This window comes from Scyliorhinus canicula, chromosome 9 (genome assembly GCF_902713615.1).
Source record: "Scyliorhinus canicula chromosome 9, sScyCan1.1, whole genome shotgun sequence".
NCBI lineage: Eukaryota > Metazoa > Chordata > Chondrichthyes > Carcharhiniformes > Scyliorhinidae > Scyliorhinus > Scyliorhinus canicula.
The window spans coordinates 142,204,043-142,222,670 of NC_052154.1; the positions used below are offsets into that span (position 1 = coordinate 142,204,043).

The 18,628-nt window shown below is 48.9% G+C and overlaps 1 protein-coding gene across 6 annotated transcripts in view; it reads left to right on the forward strand.

Moving 5' to 3' along the window:
• Positions 1–287: 287 nt before the first annotated feature.
• The window catches only part of abcc8 (ATP-binding cassette, sub-family C (CFTR/MRP), member 8), a 362,311-nt gene continuing 343,970 nt past the window's right edge, over positions 288–18,628 (forward strand). For 3 of the 6 annotated variants that reach the window (XM_038807798.1, XM_038807800.1, XM_038807802.1), the window contains exon 1: positions 1,218–1,544. In XM_038807798.1, the coding sequence (XP_038663726.1) occupies positions 1,524–1,544 (21 nt within the window). In that variant the 5' untranslated portion in view covers positions 1,218–1,523. Of the gene's footprint in view, positions 530–1,217; positions 1,545–18,628 lie in introns of those variants that run through there. The other 3 variants (XM_038807801.1, XM_038807803.1, XM_038807799.1) reach the window with 2 other exon arrangements.

Consider the following 18,628-nt stretch of genomic DNA (forward strand, 5'->3'; position numbering starts at 1 on the left):
TAAAGCGCTCTTTTCAACAAAGAAAAATCTTTGGTCAGGAAAAGAAGGCGAGAGCGACACTGAGATCTTCGCCAAATACCAGGGTTAGTGCAGAAAGCGTCAACGCGAAACCACGGGAAATAAAGTCAGGAATGATAAAAGGATACCAGGAAGAGAAAAGAACGTGATCAGCATCACCGTAGGATTGGGGCGAGAGAGAGGGAAAGCGCATGGAAGAGAGGGGGTGGGAACGTGGGGTGCGATAAGCAGCAGGAATCAAAACAGAAAATGCTGCACAATCTCAGCAAGTCTGACAGCCACTGTGGAAGGAGAAGAGAGCAAACACTCAGTCTGGGCGACCTTTTGAGAACTCGTCTAGTCACGGGAACAGTTGGTCTTAAAGATTACAGATGTGGGACTTTGACTGGGGCACTCGGAATATTACATTTCTGAGGACAAGCAAAAAAGATGTTTGGAAAGTTTCGAACCAGCGGGATTTTTAGAGTATCCAGTGTGAGGTTGGATCGATCGTGATCGTTTCTAAAGCGAGGTAAAGTTAACAGTGATCATTTTTGTATCTGAACATGTTCGAGATCAATTTCCATTTCTTTCAAAGTGGAATAAAATGTCTCAATTAGAAATATAATGCTATGAAACACGAGTAAAGCTTTGCAAACGTCAAATCATGACCTCTGTCCCATTGATGATATGTCTGCGATGGTGTCGTTGGAAAATGTTGTGATTGTTTGATTTGGGGACAGTGGTGTGTTTAACTCAAGGTTTTCTGATGGACTCGGGGCTGTGACTGCTCTTTTGGAAGAGCCTGCGATTAGCTAATTGATGTGAAGGATATTTGCACAATACCCGGGCTGGTGCAATGTTCACCTTCCACTTGCATTGGACCGAAAGAAACACACATTCGGTAAACAAGTATGACATCAGATTGCCTAACCCCAGGACAACCTATTTTGTTTTCGCCTCTACCTGGCTCAGAACTTCCGCCACATGACTGCAGGTACCTCGGAGAGCGCTCAGCAGCGCCGAGCTCGCGGTATTAAAACATCCTCCCCGCATTGTTTAACAGTCAAGGGGTCAAGGGTCGAAAACAAAATGCACCTCGACACCGAAAATAGATCTATTTCTTAGCTGTGTGTGTGTGTGTTATCACCCCCCCCCCCCCCCCCCCCCCGCCGCAGTCGCTTTCTTTCCTTCCTTTTGTTTATACAATCCGCACTGACATCCAGTGATCAACCTAAACTCAACCAACCAGAGCGGTGCCGGCAGAACCCCGGGTGCGAGCGGCTAAAAATACAATCCGAAGCCAGGGATGTCAGTGCCGACCTACTTCTGGGGGGCGAAAAGATGGAGCTTGAGCCATAGCAAAGGCAGGACATTCCGCTGACAGATTGTGTGTGTTTCGCGCCACGGTCACTGCTGTCTTCCTCCCCATCTTTCCAACCGGGCTTCTGCTGCTGCTCACGTGGGTGAACATCTTTGTAACACTCCATGGCATCGCATTTACTGCCTAAACTCCCCGGTGCAAAATGATCACCCGGTACAAGGGGGTAAGTTTGAGGAACATCAGCGCGTTGTCATGATCACCGCAGCTTGTGTGGTGTTTGGCCGCCCAGGAAGTGTCCCCCTTTGTACACAGTTTGGCCTCGGAAGCACCTTGTCAGAGTAACCCGGCCCCAGGGCAATCCCCCCCCCCCCCCCCCTCCCCCCCATTCTGGAGTATTGCTGCTGTTAGCCCCCTTCTTCATGTTCATTCGGGGGGAGATCATGTTGTCGTTGTCTTAGTTTGCATTTTATAAAATGGTATCTAATTTAAAACAGAAGTGAATCCTACAATTTAAAAAAAACCTAATTGTGAGGGCAAATCCGATCATGGGGGGCATTTTTCTGAAAATGAGGTTTAGGCATGGAGTCGCCACTCGAGTTATTGAGCCAATGAGTGAGGGGGAAGGGGAGGGACAGGAATGCTGCGGCTGGGGATGAGGAAAGGTCAGGGAGTGGGATGGCTCGTCCCTTTTTAATGAAATATCGAATTCAATAACTAACGTTTGAAGTGAACACTATTGGACCCACTCGGCATGTGCACTGCAGTATTTATTTGTTGGAGAGCTCAGGGTCACCCCCCGTGCATCACCCTAGCTCTCATCGTTATTGTAGAATATTTTTAAAACTCTGCTGCTTATCAGAATGGACATGTTGAGGTACTCGCAAAAACCACATCGCTCCATCAAAAAGCACCCACAAGATAATTAGCACAGCGGGAAGCAAATATTTCTTCCCGTTGCACACTTTGTAAAGCCTGGTCATGTTTGGGTGGCTTTTCATTTTCTGCTCTGGTCGCATCATCCGCTTTATGCTGATGAGAATGCACAATGTGGGTCAGTTTGATGTAAATTGGACAATGGGAATTGATGCCAACACAAACATAATGCAGACACGCTGGTCCGCGGGTTTCTGTTCTTGATGCCGTGAAGAATAGTTGGCTCCCTGCCAGCTATTGTGCCTGTTACACAACTGCGCTCTGGATTCTGTTTTCGCCTGTGTTCGGTGTCCATTCTATCACCTGACAAAGGAGTCCCCCGGCCTGGATTGAAGTTTGAAAGCTTCACTCTAATACTACTAGTGACATGCTTGGAATCGCAGTCAGTGGGTGTGAAATGCGATGGCGCTGTAAATAAATACTAACTACACATTTCAGAACATATTTATTGTCTTACGTTTAATCTTACTATCTGACTTAGTAGCCCAAATCTTGGCATAAGATAGTGAGACACTCGTGTACCCCCAAAGGAAGCAGCAGCTATTAGGCAGGAATTGCTGTCCTGGCTGGTGGCATTTTGCCTTTTCCCATTGCTGGTGTGTACAGTATACCCAGCAGTATTATTTGATTCATTCATGGGATGCAGGTAATTCTAGCAAAGCCAATATTTACAGAATGGTACTTAATGCAATCGGAGTGTAGATTGCTGCTTTAAACACCAGTGCTTAAATTGCCCCTTTTGTACATTTTTGAGAGTCTTCCAATCTGAATGTGTAAATCGGGCTTGTCCAATCGGCAGCCAATAGACCAGATTGTGGCCTCCAAAGCCAATCTGTATGACCCCAGAGCCAGATTTCAAAACGATGGTCAACCAGGTAGAGTGCAAGGAGCTGCTCTCCAATCACAAGCAAGTCCTCCCTGGTGCTTGCTGTTCATAGGCTCACTAGTGCAGAAGAGAAACAGTTTGTGATTGGAGGAAGTGAATTTGCTGGGGAAAATAAGCGTTCTTTGGGGGAGAGTGTGTGGGGACCAGAGGTGCGGGCCCTAGAGGCAGCGCAGGGTCTGGAGGCAGATCAGAGGTCCAGGCCCTTGAGGCGGATCAGAGTTCTGAGGCCTGGAGGTGAACCAGAATGCTGGGGCCTTGTGGTGGACCAGCGTGCTGGGGCCTGGAGGTGAACCAGAGTGCTGGGGCCTGGACGTGGACCAGAGTGCTGGGGCCTGGAGGTGGACCAGAATGCTGGGGCCTTGTGGTGGACCAGCGTGCTGGGGCCTGGAGGTGAACCAGAATGCTGGGGCCTTGTGGTGGACCAGCGTGCTGGGGCCTGGAGGTGAACCAGAGTGCTGGGGCCTGGACATGGACCAGAGTGCTGGGGCCTGGAGGTGGACCAGAGTGCTGGGGCCTTGTGGTGGACTAGAGTGCTGGGGCTTGGAGGTGAACCAGAGTGCTGGGGCCTTGTGGTGGACCAGAGTGCTGGGGCCTTGTGGTGGACCAGAGTGCTGGGGTCTTGTGGTGGACCAGAGTGCTGGGGTCTTGTGGTGGACCAGAGTGCTGGGCCTTGTGGTGGACCAGAGTGCTGGGGCCTTCAGGTAGACCAGAGTGCTGGGGCCTTGTGGTGGACCAGCGTGCTGGGGCCTGGAGGTGGACCAGAGTGCTGGGCCTTGTGGTGGACCAGAGTGCAGGGGCCTGGAGATGGACCAGAGTGCTGGGGCCTGGGGGTGGACCAGAGTGCTGGGGCCTTGATGTGGACCAGATTGCTGGGGCCTTGAGGTGGACCAGAGTGCTGGGCCTTGAGGTGGACCAGCGTGCTGGGGCCTGGAGGTGGACCAGAATGCTGGGGCCTTGTGGTGGACCAGAGTGCTGGGGCCTGGGGGTGGACCAGAGTGCTGGGGCCTGGAGGTGAACTAGAGTGCTGGGGCCTTGAGGTGGACCAGGGTGCTGGGGTCTTGAGGTGGGCCAGGGTGCTGGGGCCTTGAGGTGGACCAGTGTGCTGGGGCCTGGAGGTGGACTAGCATGATGGGGCCTTGAGGTGAACCAGACTGCTGGGGCTTTGAAATGGACAAGAGTGCTGGGGCCTGGAGGTGGACCAGAGTACTGCGGTCTCTAGATGGACCAGAGTGCTGGGGCCTGGAGATTGACCAGAGTGTTGGGGCCAGAGGTGGACCAGAGTGCAGGGGCCTGGAGGTGAACCAGACTGCTGGGACTTTGAAATGGACAAGAGTGCTGGGGCCTGGAGGTGGGCCAGAGTACTGCGGTCTCTAGATGGACCAGACCAGAATGCTGGGGCCTGGAGATTGACCAGAGTGTTGGGGCCAGAGGTGGACCAGAGTGCTAGACTTGTGAGGTGGACCAGAGTGCTGAGGCCTGGTTTGGACCAGAGTGCTGGGACCTTGAGGTGGACCAGGGTGCTGGGGCCTGGAGGTGGACCAGAGTGCAGGGGCCTGGAGGTGGACCAGGGTGCTGGGGCCTGGAGGTGGACCAGAGTGCAGGGGCCTGGAGGTGGACCAGGGTGCTGGGGCCTGGAGGTGGACCAGAGTGCTGGGGCCTGGAGGTGGACCAGAGTGCTGGGGCCTGGAGGTGGACCAGAGTGCTGGGGCCTGGAGGTGGACCAGGGTGCTGGGACCCTGAGGTGGACCAGGGTGCTGGGGTCTGGAGGTGGACCAGAGTGCTGGGGTCTGGAGGTGGACCAGAGTGCTGGGGCCTGGAGGTGGACCAGGGTGCTGGGACCTGGAGGTGGACCAGGGTGCTGGGGCCTGGAGGTGGACCAGAGTGCTGGGGCCTGGAGGTGGACCAGAGTGCTGGGGTCTGGAGGTGGACCAGAGTGCTGGGGCCTGGAGGTGGACCAGAGTGCTGGGGCCTGGAGGTGGACCAGGGTGCTGGGGCCTGGAGGTGGACCAGGGTGCTGGGGCCTGGAGGTGGACCAGGGTGCTGGGACCTTGAGGTGGACCAGGGTGCTGGGGTCTGGAGGTGGACCAGAGTGCTGGGGTCTGGAGGTGGACCAGAGTGCTGGGGCCTGGAGGTGGACCAGGGTGCTGGGACCTGGAGGTGGACCAGGGTGCTGGGGCCTGGAGGTGGACCAGAGTGCTGGGGCCTGGAGGAGGACCAGAGTGCAGGGGCCTGGAGGTGGACCAGGGTGCTGGGGCCTGGAGGTGGACCAGAGTGCTGGGGTCTGGAGGTGGACCAGAGTGCTGGGGCCTGGAGGTGGACCAGGGTGCTGGGGCCTGGAGGTGGACCAGGGTGCTGGGGCCTGGAGGTGGACCAGGGTGCTGGGACCTGGAGGTGGACCAGGGTGCTGGGGCCTGGAGGTGGACCAGGGTGCTGGGACCTGGAGGTGGACCAGGGTGCTGGGGCCTGGAGGTGGACCAGAGTGCTGGGGCCTGGAGGTGGACCAGAGTGCTGGGGCCTGGAGGTGGACCAGAGTGCTGGGGCCTGGAGGTGGACCAGGGTGCTGGGACCCTGAGGTGGACCAGGGTGCTGGGGTCTGGAGGTGGACCAGAGTGCTGGGGTCTGGAGGTGGACCAGAGTGCTGGGGCCTGGAGGTGGACCAGGGTGCTGGGACCTGGAGGTGGACCAGGGTGCTGGGGCCTGGAGGTGGACCAGAGTGCTGGGGCCTGGAGGTGGACCAGAGTGCTGGGGTCTGGAGGTGGACCAGAGTGCTGGGGCCTGGAGGTGGACCAGAGTGCTGGGGCCTGGAGGTGGACCAGGGTGCTGGGGCCTGGAGGTGGACCAGGGTGCTGGGGCCTGGAGGTGGACCAGGGTGCTGGGACCTTGAGGTGGACCAGGGTGCTGGGGTCTGGAGGTGGACCAGAGTGCTGGGGTCTGGAGGTGGACCAGAGTGCTGGGGCCTGGAGGTGGACCAGGGTGCTGGGACCTGGAGGTGGACCAGGGTGCTGGGGCCTGGAGGTGGACCAGAGTGCTGGGGCCTGGAGGAGGACCAGAGTGCTGGGGCCTGGAGGTGGACCAGGGTGCTGGGGCCTGGAGGTGGACCAGAGTGCTGGGGTCTGGAGGTGGACCAGAGTGCTGGGGCCTGGAGGTGGACCAGGGTGCTGGGGCCTGGAGGTGGACCAGGGTGCTGGGGCCTGGAGGTGGACCAGGGTGCTGGGACCTGGAGGTGGACCAGGGTGCTGGGGCCTGGAGGTGGACCAGGGTGCTGGGACCTGGAGGTGGACCAGAGTGCTGGGGCCTGGAGGTGGACCAGAGTGCAGCGGCCTGGAGGTGGACCAGGGTGCTGGGGCCTGGAGGTGGACCAGGGTGCTGGGACCTGGAGGTGGACCAGGGTGCTGGGGCCTGGAGGTGGACCAGAGTGCTGGGGCCTGGAGGAGGACCAGTGTGCTGGGGCCTGGAGGTGGACCAGGGTGCTGGGGCCTGGAGATGGAGCAGAGTGCTGTGGCCTGGAGGTGGAGCAGAGTGCTAAGGCTTGGAGGAGGACCAGAGTGCTGGGGTCTGGAGGTGGAGCAGAGTGCTAAGATCTGGAGGAGGACCAGAGTGCAGGGGCCTGGAGGTGGAGCTGAGTGCTAAGGCCTGGAGGAGGACCAGAGTGCTGGGGTCTGGAGGTGGAGCAGAGTGCTAAGGTCTGGAGGAGGACCAGAGTGCAGGGGCCTGGAGGTGGAGCAGAGTGCTAAGGCCTGGAGGAGGACCAGAGTTCTGGGGCCTGGAGGAGGACCAGAGTTCTGGGGCCTGGAGGTGGGCCAGAGTGCTGGGGTCTGGAGGTGGAGCAGAGTGCTGTGGCCTGGAGGTGGAGCAGAGTGCAGGGGCCTGGAGGTGGAGCAGAGTGCTGTGGCCTGGAGGTGGAGCAGTGCTAAGGCCTGGAGGAGGACCAGAGTGCTGGGGCCTGGAGGTGGACCAGGGTGCTGGGGCCTGGAGGTGGACCAGAGTGCTGGGGCCTGGAGGTGGACCAGAGTGCTGGGGTCTGGAGGTGGACTACAGTGCCGATGCCTCTGTTGAGGAAGAGGCTTGTTGGTGTTGCAAGAAATTGAATGTGCGTGGCTTGCATTTTGCACCAATTTCATGCATGCATTCGGCAGGCCCAGGCACAGATGTAAAATGCAATCAGCCCTGGAACGTGACTTCACTCACACACTCTCTCTCCCACTGTCAATTAATGGACAGCCAGAGTGAAACGTGCACGGTGAAAGGCTCAGCGTTGCTGGGGAGGGTGTGAAGAGGGTGGGTGCCAAGAAAGTGGAGGGTGTGGGCTCGCGCTCCTATGGCAAGTTGTCTCAGGGAGCTACAGACCTGCATAAATTAAATCCCAATGATAAAATACTGCAAACTGGATCTAAACAGCAAATTCAAAACCAAACTTCAGTTCCTGGACATCTTCTAAAATTTTATTTCAGCCCTGACATTTCATCCTGCTCTGGTAACAAGATAGCAGCTAAACATAAAGGCTGCCTGCCAACTGGGTAAAAGTATACGGGCCATGTAAAACTGCGACCCACTGGCCCCTTAATGGGCTAAATTGCCAGTGTGATTTTTTATCGGCACATTTCCAACTTCCACACGTACCCGCTGACCAAAATCTCGCACAAGTGCACGATGACATGGGGACACGCATCAGATGTCCTCTCACACAATTTCAAGCGCTTGAAATTGGGAACGGGTCTGCCTGTGGAACGCAAAATTCTGGTGTGTCTGTCAGTGGGAGTGTGAAGGAGTGAGTATGTGTGGGAAAGTGAGGGAATGAGTGCGTGTGAGAGAGTGTGTGTGTCAGTGAGAGTGTGTGTGCGATTGTGTATGTTTCAATGGGACTTTGCATGTGTGTGTATGAGAGAGTGTGTGGGTGCATATGTATGTGTAGGTGGGTGAGTGAGTGTGTGTGTGTATGTTTCACTGGGAGTTTGTGTGTGTGAGGGTGTATGGGTGCATATGTGCGTGTGTCAATGGGAGAGTGAGTGAGTGTGTGTGAGAGTGTGTGGGTGCATCTGTGTGTGCCAGTGGGCCAGTGAGCGAGTATGTGTGTGAGTGAGAGCATGGGTGCGTATGTGTGTCAGTGGGAGAGAGAGAGTGTGTGAGTGCATCAGTGGGAGAGTGAGAGAGTGTGAGTGTGTGTCAGTGGGAGAGTGAGAGTGTGTGAGTGTGTGTCAGTGGGAGAGTGAGAGAGTGTGTGAGTGTGTGTCAGTGGGAGAGAGAGTGCATGTCAGTGGGAGAGTGAGAGTGTGTGAGACTGTGTCAGTGGGAGAGTGAGTGTCTGTGTGTGTCAGTGGGAGAGTGAGAGAGTGTGTGAGAATGTGTCAGTGGGAGAGTGAGAGAGTGTGTGAGAATGTGTCAGTGAGAGAGTGCATGTATGAGAGAGTATGTATGTGTGTGAGAGAGAGTGAATGTGTCAGTGGGAGTGAGTGTCTGTGTGAGTGAGAGTGTGTATGTGTTTGTCAGAGGGTAAGTGTGTCATGAGAATGTTGCTTTAAGAAATGTTTGGCTGCTCATGTTACTGCAGTGATGTCAGAGTGTGGGTGGAGCTCTGGCTCTGCTTTTTAGTTTCACTTTGAGAAAAGCTTGGGTGTGTCTGTGTTTTTTGGTTTCCTTTTCAGTATTGGAACTGAAGCCAGACAAAGCAGGTGTACTGTTGATCTCTCTGCCATGAAAAGACTATCTCTTGATCATTTGGTGAATTCAGAATTATAAATGTTTTCAGTAGTGAATGTAAACCTGATGTGCTTCTGTTTAAAGGTACTTCTTTTGTCTTCTGGATGTTGTTTGGGAAATTATTAAAGATGACTTAGTGTTGTAGTCTTTGGGGGTTGTATTTGAATTAATGGTTGCTAAGATGTTCACTGTATGTTTTAAAAAGGTTAACTGGAGTTTGTGGAATAAACATTGTTTTGCTTTAAAAAATACTTTTCGTTTTCTGCTGTACCACACCTGTAGAGTGGGCTGTGTGCTCCCCATACCATAATCTATTAAAAGTTGTGGGTCAGGTGAACTCCATTATACACTTTGGGGTTCTCTAAATCCTGGCCCATAACAAGTGTCTGTGTGTCAGTGGGAAAGTGTGTGTGTTTGTATGAGAGTGAGAGAGTGTGTGTATGTGGGTGTGTTGGTGTCAGTGGGAGAGTGTGTGTGTCAATGGGAGAGTGAGTGTGTGTGTGTGTGTGTGAGTTAGTGTGTGTCAGTGGGAGAGTGAGTGTGTGTGTTGTGGGAGTGAGTTAGTGCGTGTGTCAATGGGAGAGTGATTTTGTGTGTGTGTGTGAGTTAATGTGTGTGTGTGTGTGAGTTAGTGTGTGTGTCAGTGAGAGAGTGAGTGTGTGTGTGAGGTATTGTGTGTCAGTGAGAGAGTGTGTGTGTGTGTGAGTTAGTGTGTGTGTGTGAGTTAGTGTGTGTGTCAGTGAGAGAGTGAGTGTGTGTGTGTGTGTGTGAGAGTTAGTGTGTGTGTCAGTGGGAGAGTGATTGTGTGTGTGTGTGAGTTAGTGTGTGTCAGTGAGAGAGTGATTGTGTGTGAGTTAGTGTGTGTCAGTGGGAGAGTGAGTGTGTGTGTTGTGGGAGTGAGTTAGTGCGTGTGTCAATGGGAGAGTGATTGTGTGTGTGAGTTAGTGTGTGTCAGTGGGAGAGTGAGTGTGTGTGTTGTGCGAGTGAGTTAGTGCGTGTGTCAATGGGAGAGTGATTGTGGTGTGTGAGTTAGTGTGTGTCAGTGAGAGAGTGAGTGTGTGTGTTGTGGGAGTGAGTGAGTATATATTTGTGGGAGTGAGTTAGTGTGTGTCAGTGGGAGAGTGATTGTGTGTGTGTGTGTCAGTGAGAGAGTGAGTGTGTGTGTGAGTTAGTGTGTGTGTCAGTGGGAGAGTGATAGTGTGTGGCGTGGGAGTGAGTTAGTGCGTGTGTCAGTGGGAGAGTGTTGTGTGTGTGTATGAGTTAGTGTGTCAGTGAGAAAATGTGTGTGAGTTAGTGTGTGTGTCAGTGGGAGAGTGAGTGTGTGTGTGAGTTAGTATGTGTGTCAGTGGGAGAGTGATTGTGTGTGTGAGTTAGTGTGTGTTAGTGGGAGAGTGATTGTCTGTGTGTTGTGGGAGTGAGTTAGTGCGTGTGTCAGTGGGAGAGTGATTGTGTGTGTGTGAGTTAGTGTGTGTCAGTGAGAAAGTGAGTGTATGTGTGTGAGTTAGTGTGTGTGTCAGTGGGAGAGTGATTTTCTGTGTGTGAGCTAGTGTGTGTGTCAGTGGGAGAGTGATTGTGTGTGTGAGTTTGTGTGTCAGTGAGAGAGTGAGTGTGTGTAAGTTAGTGTGTGTGTCAATGAGAGAGTGTGTGTGTTGTGGGAGTGAGTTAGTGCATGTATCAGTGGGAGAGTGATTGTGTGTGTATGAGTTAGTGTGTGACAATGAGAGAGTGTGTGTGTTGTGGGATTGAGTTAGTGCATGTGTCAGTGGGAGAGTGATTGTGTGCGCGTGAGTTAGTGTGTGGCAGTGAGAGAGTGAGTGTGCGTGTGTGTGTCAGTGGGGGAGTGAATGTGTGTGTGTCAGTGGGAGAGTGATTGTGTGTGTGTGTGAGTTAGTGTGTGTGTCAGTGAGAGAGTGAGTGTGTGTGTGTGTGTGTCAGTGGGGGAGTGAATGTGTGTGTGTCAGTGGGGGAGTGATTGTGTGTGTGTCAGTGGGAGAGTGACTGTGTGTGTGTGTGAGTTAGTGTGTGTGTCAGTGAGAGAGTGAGTGTATGTGTTGTGGGAGTGAGTGAGTGTATATATTTGTGGGAGTGAGAGTGAAACTGTGTGGCAGTGAGGCGGTGAGAGATTGAGTATATGTGTATGTGGGAGTGAGACAGTGAGTCTGCCTTACAGCTGGTCTCAGATTTCCCACTCACTCTCATCACTACATACAGTGGGTGAGGGTGTGTGAGACTGAGAGTGAGCCTAGCACACACACTCTGGATCTCTCATACTCTGGTCATTTCTATTAATTACTCTTTTTTAACTTAACAATATATTGCTATAAGATTGCTTTATTTTTGCTCCGCAATTGTTTATTTTCTTAGTACCTCAACTTATTCTTTGAAAGTCAGTTTAATGTTGTGCCAAACATTATCTTTCCAAAATTTGCTCAACATTAGTGAGAAAAAATGGAAAAGTGCCTCCCCCCAAGTGAAAAAGTTGGACAAGTCTGATGTATCCCCATTATGAAATGTATTCCATCAACCAATGAACTTCAATATAGAACCTATGATTAATCCCAAAGTATATGTGTTTTTAAATGTGGTGACTATATGTTTGCCCAGCATCTGCTGAAAATTGTAAGCAGTACTGCTGTGAAATTCATATCCATTTTCAAGATAATTGAATCTAATGGGTAGTTTTCTTGAGTGGGTGCCATTACCACTAGAAGAAAAGACAATTGTCTATTAATATGATAGAGTTTCAGGTTATAGTTTTTAACAACATTCATCAAAATGGATCAAATACTTTAGTTACACTTGACTCGACAAGTTGATAAGTAGCTGCCTTGAATTCTAGGATTTCGCTTGGCAAATAGTTACTTGTAGTTGACAAAAAAAGGGGCAATCGATGCAGAAGCATCTTCTTAAATGAACTGCTAAAGCACAAGGTTATTGTCCCCAAGCTAGAAGCTAATCATTAAACCGAATACATATAAATGTTATTGATTACTAGATCTCAAAGCAACAATACAAGGATCAATAGTGCAAGGAAAATAGCTTCTAATCAATATTGGTGGACAAAAGTATCCAGTGAGTGATGTTTTATGTGAAAAAAATGAAACCAAACAGAGATGACTGCCTGCCACTGTTGTGAAACTAGGCTACCAAATGCAAAAAGGAAAACAAATCCCAACTAAATAAATGTTACCAGAGGCAATAAAACAATTATGGATGGTAGAGACTGAAGAAAACAGTGAGGATTCTGAAGTGACTTTCACATAATAGTCTTCGCCATTGTTCCTGGCTGTTTTGGTCACTTTTGATCTTTTGATATTAAATCAGACTTTTTTGCTCACAAGTCTAACAGATAAAAGCTATAGGCCATGAATCACAATGGTGGGAAACTTTGATGCTGCAATAAATTAAGAATGTAATTATTATTGAAATTTTGGATTTATCCTACAACCTAAAAAATACTATTCATTTTACATTGCCTGGAAATTGCACTGCACTGTGCATGTTGATTTATTATATCCATGCATCACAAGTTAATTTTAAAGGTAGGAATTGTTTGCTCTGTCATTTTTAAAAATTATTTTGTGGGATGTGCGTATTGTTGTCAAGGCCAGTATTTATTACTCATCCCTAATTGCCCTTGGAATGGTGGTGGTGACCCGCTGCCTTGAATCACTGTAGTCGATTTGGTGTAGGGACACCCACAGTGCTGTTAGAGAGGGAGTTCCAGGATTTTGATCCAGTGACGGTAATGGAATGTTGATATAGTTCCAAGTCAGGATAATGTGTGGCTTGAAAAGGAACTTGCACGTGGTGGTGTTCCCATGCTGTTCTTGTCCTTCTAGGGTGCAGAGGTTGTGGGTTTGGAAGCTGTTGTTGAAGGCACTTTATCGATTTGCTGCATTGTATCTTGTATAACGTACATACTGCTACCACTGCATCGGTGATGGAGGGAGTGAACATTTAAGGTGGTGGAAAGGGCCCCGATCAAGTGGGCTGCTGTGTCCTGGATTGTGTCGAGCTTCTTGAGTGTTGTTGGAACTGCACTTATCTAGGCCAGTGGAAAGAATTTAATCACATTCCTGACTTGTGTCTTGTAAGTAGTGAACAGGCTTTGGGGGGTCAGGATATGAGTTGCTGGCTGCAGAATTCCAGCCTCTGAACTGCTTTTGCAGTCACAGAATGTCTTGGCTAGTCCAGTTAAATTTCTGGTGAATGTTAATCCTCAGGACATTGATGATGGGAGGTTTCACTGAAGGGGCGATGGTTAGATAGTCCCTTTTTAGAGAAGGTCAATACCTTCCTCTTGTGTGGCTTGAATATTACTTGTCACTTATCTACCCAAGCCTGAATTTCTTCCAGTTATTGCTGCATGTGGATAGATTGCTCCAGATAGGAGTATTTAGCTATTAGTACTGACTTGGTATGACTCTAACCAGTGGAGAGTTTTCCTCCTGATTTCCATTGACTTGAGTTTTGCTAAGGCTCTTGATGCCACATATAGTCAAATGCTGCCTTGATGTCAAGGGCAGTCACTCTCACCTCACCTGTTGAGTTCAGTTTTTTTATCCGTCTTTGGGCCAAAGTTGTAATGGGGACTAGAGCTGAATGGTCCTGGTGGAACCCAAATCAAGCATTGGTGAGCATGTTATTGCTGTGTAAGTTCTGCTTGATGTGCTGTTGAACAACACCTTCCATCCTTTTATTGATGATTGCGGAAGATAGCTAGAGCTGTATTTGGCCACATTGTATTTGGTCAGCATTTTGTGGACAGGGCATACCTGGACAGTTTTCCACATTATCAGCATTGTAGCTATACTGGAACAGCTTGACTAGGGGTACGACCAATTCTGGAGCACAAATCGCCAGTATTAAGTCAGACTGTTATCAGGCGTCATAGACTTTGTTGTATTCAGTGCCCTTTACCGCTTCTTAATATGTGGAGTGAATCAAATTGGCTGAAGTTGCATTTGTGATGCTGGAGATGTCGAGAGGAAGCCAAGATGAGTGATCCATGAGCATTTCTGCTTGAAGATTGTTGCACATGCTTCAATTTTGTCTTTTGCACTGATGTGCTAAGCTTCCACACCATTCAGAACTGGATATGGCAGGATGGCAGAACCTATTCTATCTCTTGCATGCTGCTTCCATTGTTTGGCATGTCCTGTGTTGTAGCTTCACTTAGTTGCCGCTCATTTTTGGTTATGCTTGGTGCTACTCCTGGCATACTGTCCGCCACTCCTCACTGAACCTGGGTTTATCCTCGAGCTTGATAGTAATGGTAGAGCAAGGGATATGTTCGGCTACAAGGTTACAGATGAAATGAAAATCGCTTATTGTCACAAGTAGGCTTCAAATGAAGTAACTGTGAAAAGCCCCTAGTCGCCACATTTCGGCACCTGTTTGGGGTGGCTGGTACAGGAATTGAACCGTGCTGCTGGGCTGCCTTGGTCTGCTTTCAGAGCCAGCGATTTAGCCCTGTGCTAAACCAGCTTCACGATTATATGCAATTCTGCTGCTGATGATGACCCACAGGACTTCCTGGATGCCCAGTTTTGAGTTGCTATATCTGTTTTGAATTTATTCCATTTAACACAGTCATGGTGTCCCACACTGGCCGTGCCTACCAAAATTGTCATGGACAGATTTGCCTGTGACATTGAGATTGATGAGGGTGAGGTAAAGCAGGGTTTTCCCTCTCCTTGATGGTTTGACCATCTGCTGCTGGCCCAATGTGGTAGATAAGTCCTTCAGAACTTGCAGGTTCAGCCAGTAATGGTGTTGCAAAGCCACTCTTGGTGATGGGCATTGAAAGCCCCCACTCAGAGTTCAGTGATAAATCAGCTGAGGGAGAGCAGTAGGTGGTGGTCAACAGGTCTCCTTGCCCCTGATGGCAGGGACTTCATGGACTCTGGAGTCAATCTTGAGGACTCCTGAGGAAACCCCTTCCTCATTATGTACCAGTGTGCCACTATCTCTAGCAGGTCTTGTAGCCTAACATATCCCTTGCTCTACCAATAATATCCTTAGGCTAGGACAGGACATAACCAAGGATGGTTATGTAGATGTCTGTGACATTTGTAGTAAGGTATGCTTCCATTCATATGACTATATTAGGCTGTTGCTTGACTAGTCTATGGGAGAACTCTTGCAGTTTTGGCACAGCACCCAGGTGTTAGTAAGGAGGAATTTGTGGGGTCACCTGAGCACAAAGTACTCTTGTTGTTTCAATTGCCTAGGTCAATGCCGGTGATTCCAGGTTTATTCCTTTTTTGACTTTTCTGTAGCAGTTTGGTACAACGGATTAGCTTGCTAAGCCATTTCAGAGAGCAGTTAAGAATAAACCGCACGGTGTCTAATGTCACACGTAGGCCAGACCAGATAAGGGCAATAGATTTCCTTCCCTAAAGGACATTACTGAACCAGTTGGGTTTTTACCACAATCCAATAGTTTCATGATCATCATTATTGAGATTAGCTTTTGATTCCAGATTAATTAATTGATTTTAAATTCCACTAGAGAATACAATTTTTACTCATGTGTTATGACATTTGAATTGCTCAGTGAAATTACTGCTGGATAGCTATTATGTTGACTATTAATTTTGTGTATCATTTGAAGCCCTGGATTAAATTGCTTCCTTTAATTATCTCAGTTATGTGTTAGTTTTAATGTAAATCATCTGATCAAACCAAACAAATCAATTGGATTGCTCCTTCCAACTCACTTCAGTTTTCTCAATATTAATCTGAACTATTCAATTAGATTCTCATCAACAATCACTCCCCTGTGTTCATTATTCCTTGTGTCATTTTCACTGTGTAAGACCTCATACTCAAGAAATGGCAGCGTGCCATGCTATCATACCTGCAGAAAGATTTTCCTTTTGGATCTGGTGCAACTCTTCAGCCCCCTGTGGTACATGTTGCCTCAAAGTGGGTGTGGGGGTGGAGTTAGTGGTCCGGTGAAATCAATCAGGCGCATCCCTCAATTAAGTTTGAAAGAAAACTTCCTATTTTCCAAATTCTAACCGTTGTGGCCAAGAAAGATAAAGATGATGTGGAGATGCCGGCGTTGGACTGGGGTGAGCACAGTAAGAAGTCTTACAACACCAGGTTAAAGTCCAACAGGTTTGTTTCAAACACGAGCTTTCGGAGCACGGCTCCTTCTTCAGGTGAATGGAAAGGCTTGTTCCAGAAATGTTTATATAGACACAGTCAGAGATAAACACACTGCTGGTGTATCACTGATTTGAGACCTCAACAAACCTGGGCACTGATTACAGTGCTCCAACAGTTTTAGACAATGCAATTGCAAATAGGATTCAATGATAAAAATAACTTACAATTCCACAGGAGAATGTATTTATCTCCCAGCCACTTGTGGGTTTCCTCCCATTTTAATTGCTGTTTCTAAATGGTGAAATTTCACCAGCTGGTAAAAAAATTGTCTTTTCCTTATCTACGTCACCTGAGGAATAGTTGAAGAACTGTCACATATTGAAAGATAGTTCTCAATGATGTCCAATCACAATAATCTTGAATTGATGAGCATCGGAACAAGATAGTTGCCTGCTGATGTATGAAAAAAGAATTAAAGGTTTTCATGAAATTGGTGAAATATATTCATTTAACACGTCAGAATACCATAATGTTACATTTGGAATGATTTGAGGAGTTGCAGTATTGACATTGCATTAGGCATAATGCTCTCTAACTCCTTCTGCCTTCTATAATGTGCAGGCATTAAAACTCCAAGTTTGGTAACAACAAATCACAACTGCCTAACGTATTGCTCTAATTTTCCTACTGCTTTCAACCAAAGCAGTGTTACATAGAAACATAGATATAGGAAACATGAGCAGGAAATGAAATGAAATGAAAATCGCTTATTGTCACAAGTAGGCTTCAAATGAAGTTACTGTGTAAAGCCCCTAGTCGCCACATTCCGCCGCCTGTTTGTGGAGGCTGGTACTGGAATTGAACCGTGCTGCTGGCCTGCCTTGGTCTGCTTCAAAAGCCAGCTCTTTAGCCCTGTGCTAAACCAGCCCCTAGAAGGAGGCCATTCGGCCCTTTATAGAATCATAGAATCACTACATTGCAGAAGGAGGCCATTCAGTCCATCGAGTCTACACCGACCCGCTGAAGGAGCACACTACCTAGGCTCAATCCAATCCCCCATCCTATCCCCATAATCCCACCTGGGGGCAATAAGCATAGTTGATCCATCTAACCTGTACATCTTTGGACTGTGGGAGGAAACCGGAGCACCCAGTGGAAAGCCAAACAGACACGGGACGAATGTGCAAACTCCACACAGATAGTCACCTGAGGTTGGAATGGAACCCGGGTGCCTGGTGCTGTGAGGCAGCAGTGCTAACCACTATGCCAATGTGCTGCTCCTAGCCAGCTCCGCCATTCATTATGATCATGGCTGATCATCCAACTCAATAGCCTAATCCCGCTTTCTCCCCATATTCATTGATCCCCTTCGCCCTAAGTGCTATATCTTTCTTGAAAGCATACCATGTTTTGTCCTCAACTACCTCCTGTGGTAATGAATTTCACAGGCTGACCACTCTCTGGGTGAAGAAATGTCTCCTCATCTCTGTCCTAAATGGGATACCCTGTATCCTCAGACTGTGACCTCTGGTTCTGGACACACCCACCATGAGGAACATCCTTCCTGCACCGTCCCTGTCAATTTCTGTTAGAATTTTATAGGTTTCTATGAGATCCCCTCATTTTTCGAGACTACAGCAAATTCAATCCTAACCAATTTAATCTCTCCTCATACGTCAGTTACACTATCCCAGTATTCAGTCTGGTAAACCTCAGCTCCCTCTAGAGCAAGAACATCCTTCCTCAGATAAGGAGACTAAAACGGCACACAAATTTCCAGGTGCGGCCTCACCAAGACCCTGTATAATTGCAGCATGACATCCCTGCTCCTGTACTCAAATCCTCTCACAATGAAGGCCAGTGTACCATTTACCTTCTTTACCATCTGCTTTACCTGTATGCTTACCTTCAGTGACTGATATACAAGGACACCCAGGTCACGTTGCACATTTCCCTCTCCTAATTTATGGCCATTCAGATAATAGTCTGCCTTTACATTTTTGCTGCCAAAGTAGATAACCTCGCATTTCTCCAAATTATGCTGCATCTGCCATTCATTTGCCCACTCACTGAACTTGTCCAAATCACACTGAAGAATCTCTGCATCCTCCTCACAGCTCACAACTTGGTGTCATCTGCAATTCAATTGTCCTTCAGTTCTGTTTCTCAATAAAAGGAAAGGAAGAACAAATTATAACTGCATGTGATTCTCTTCAACAGAAACAGTATTGTGACATTTAATGGGGGAATTATTGCAATAGTATAGTGGAAACATAACCTTAATAACTATACGCCAAGAATATAGTGAAAATGTTCTGCACAAGTAATGCAATGGCACTTTTAGGATTATGAAGCAAAGTGACAACTAATTCAATTAATTTGTTCCATCGCGGCGATGGGTTTGAATTTCAATGGACATGCATTGGGAAGTTAGGAATAAGAAGGTGAAGAAAGGTGAATATTTTTCACTTAAAAGTTATTGATATGTAGTTTAACTTTACAGGGGAAGCTATTGAAATGTACCATAGTCAATTAGATCTCTTTCCATCCACCATTGCCTTTGCAGCCCCCAAGGATCTATCTTTGATCCCTTTCCTATTTCTCCTCTGCATGTTGCCCTTGGCATGGGCCAGGCTCCATGTGCCTGCTGACAATGGCAGGTGTCCCTCCAC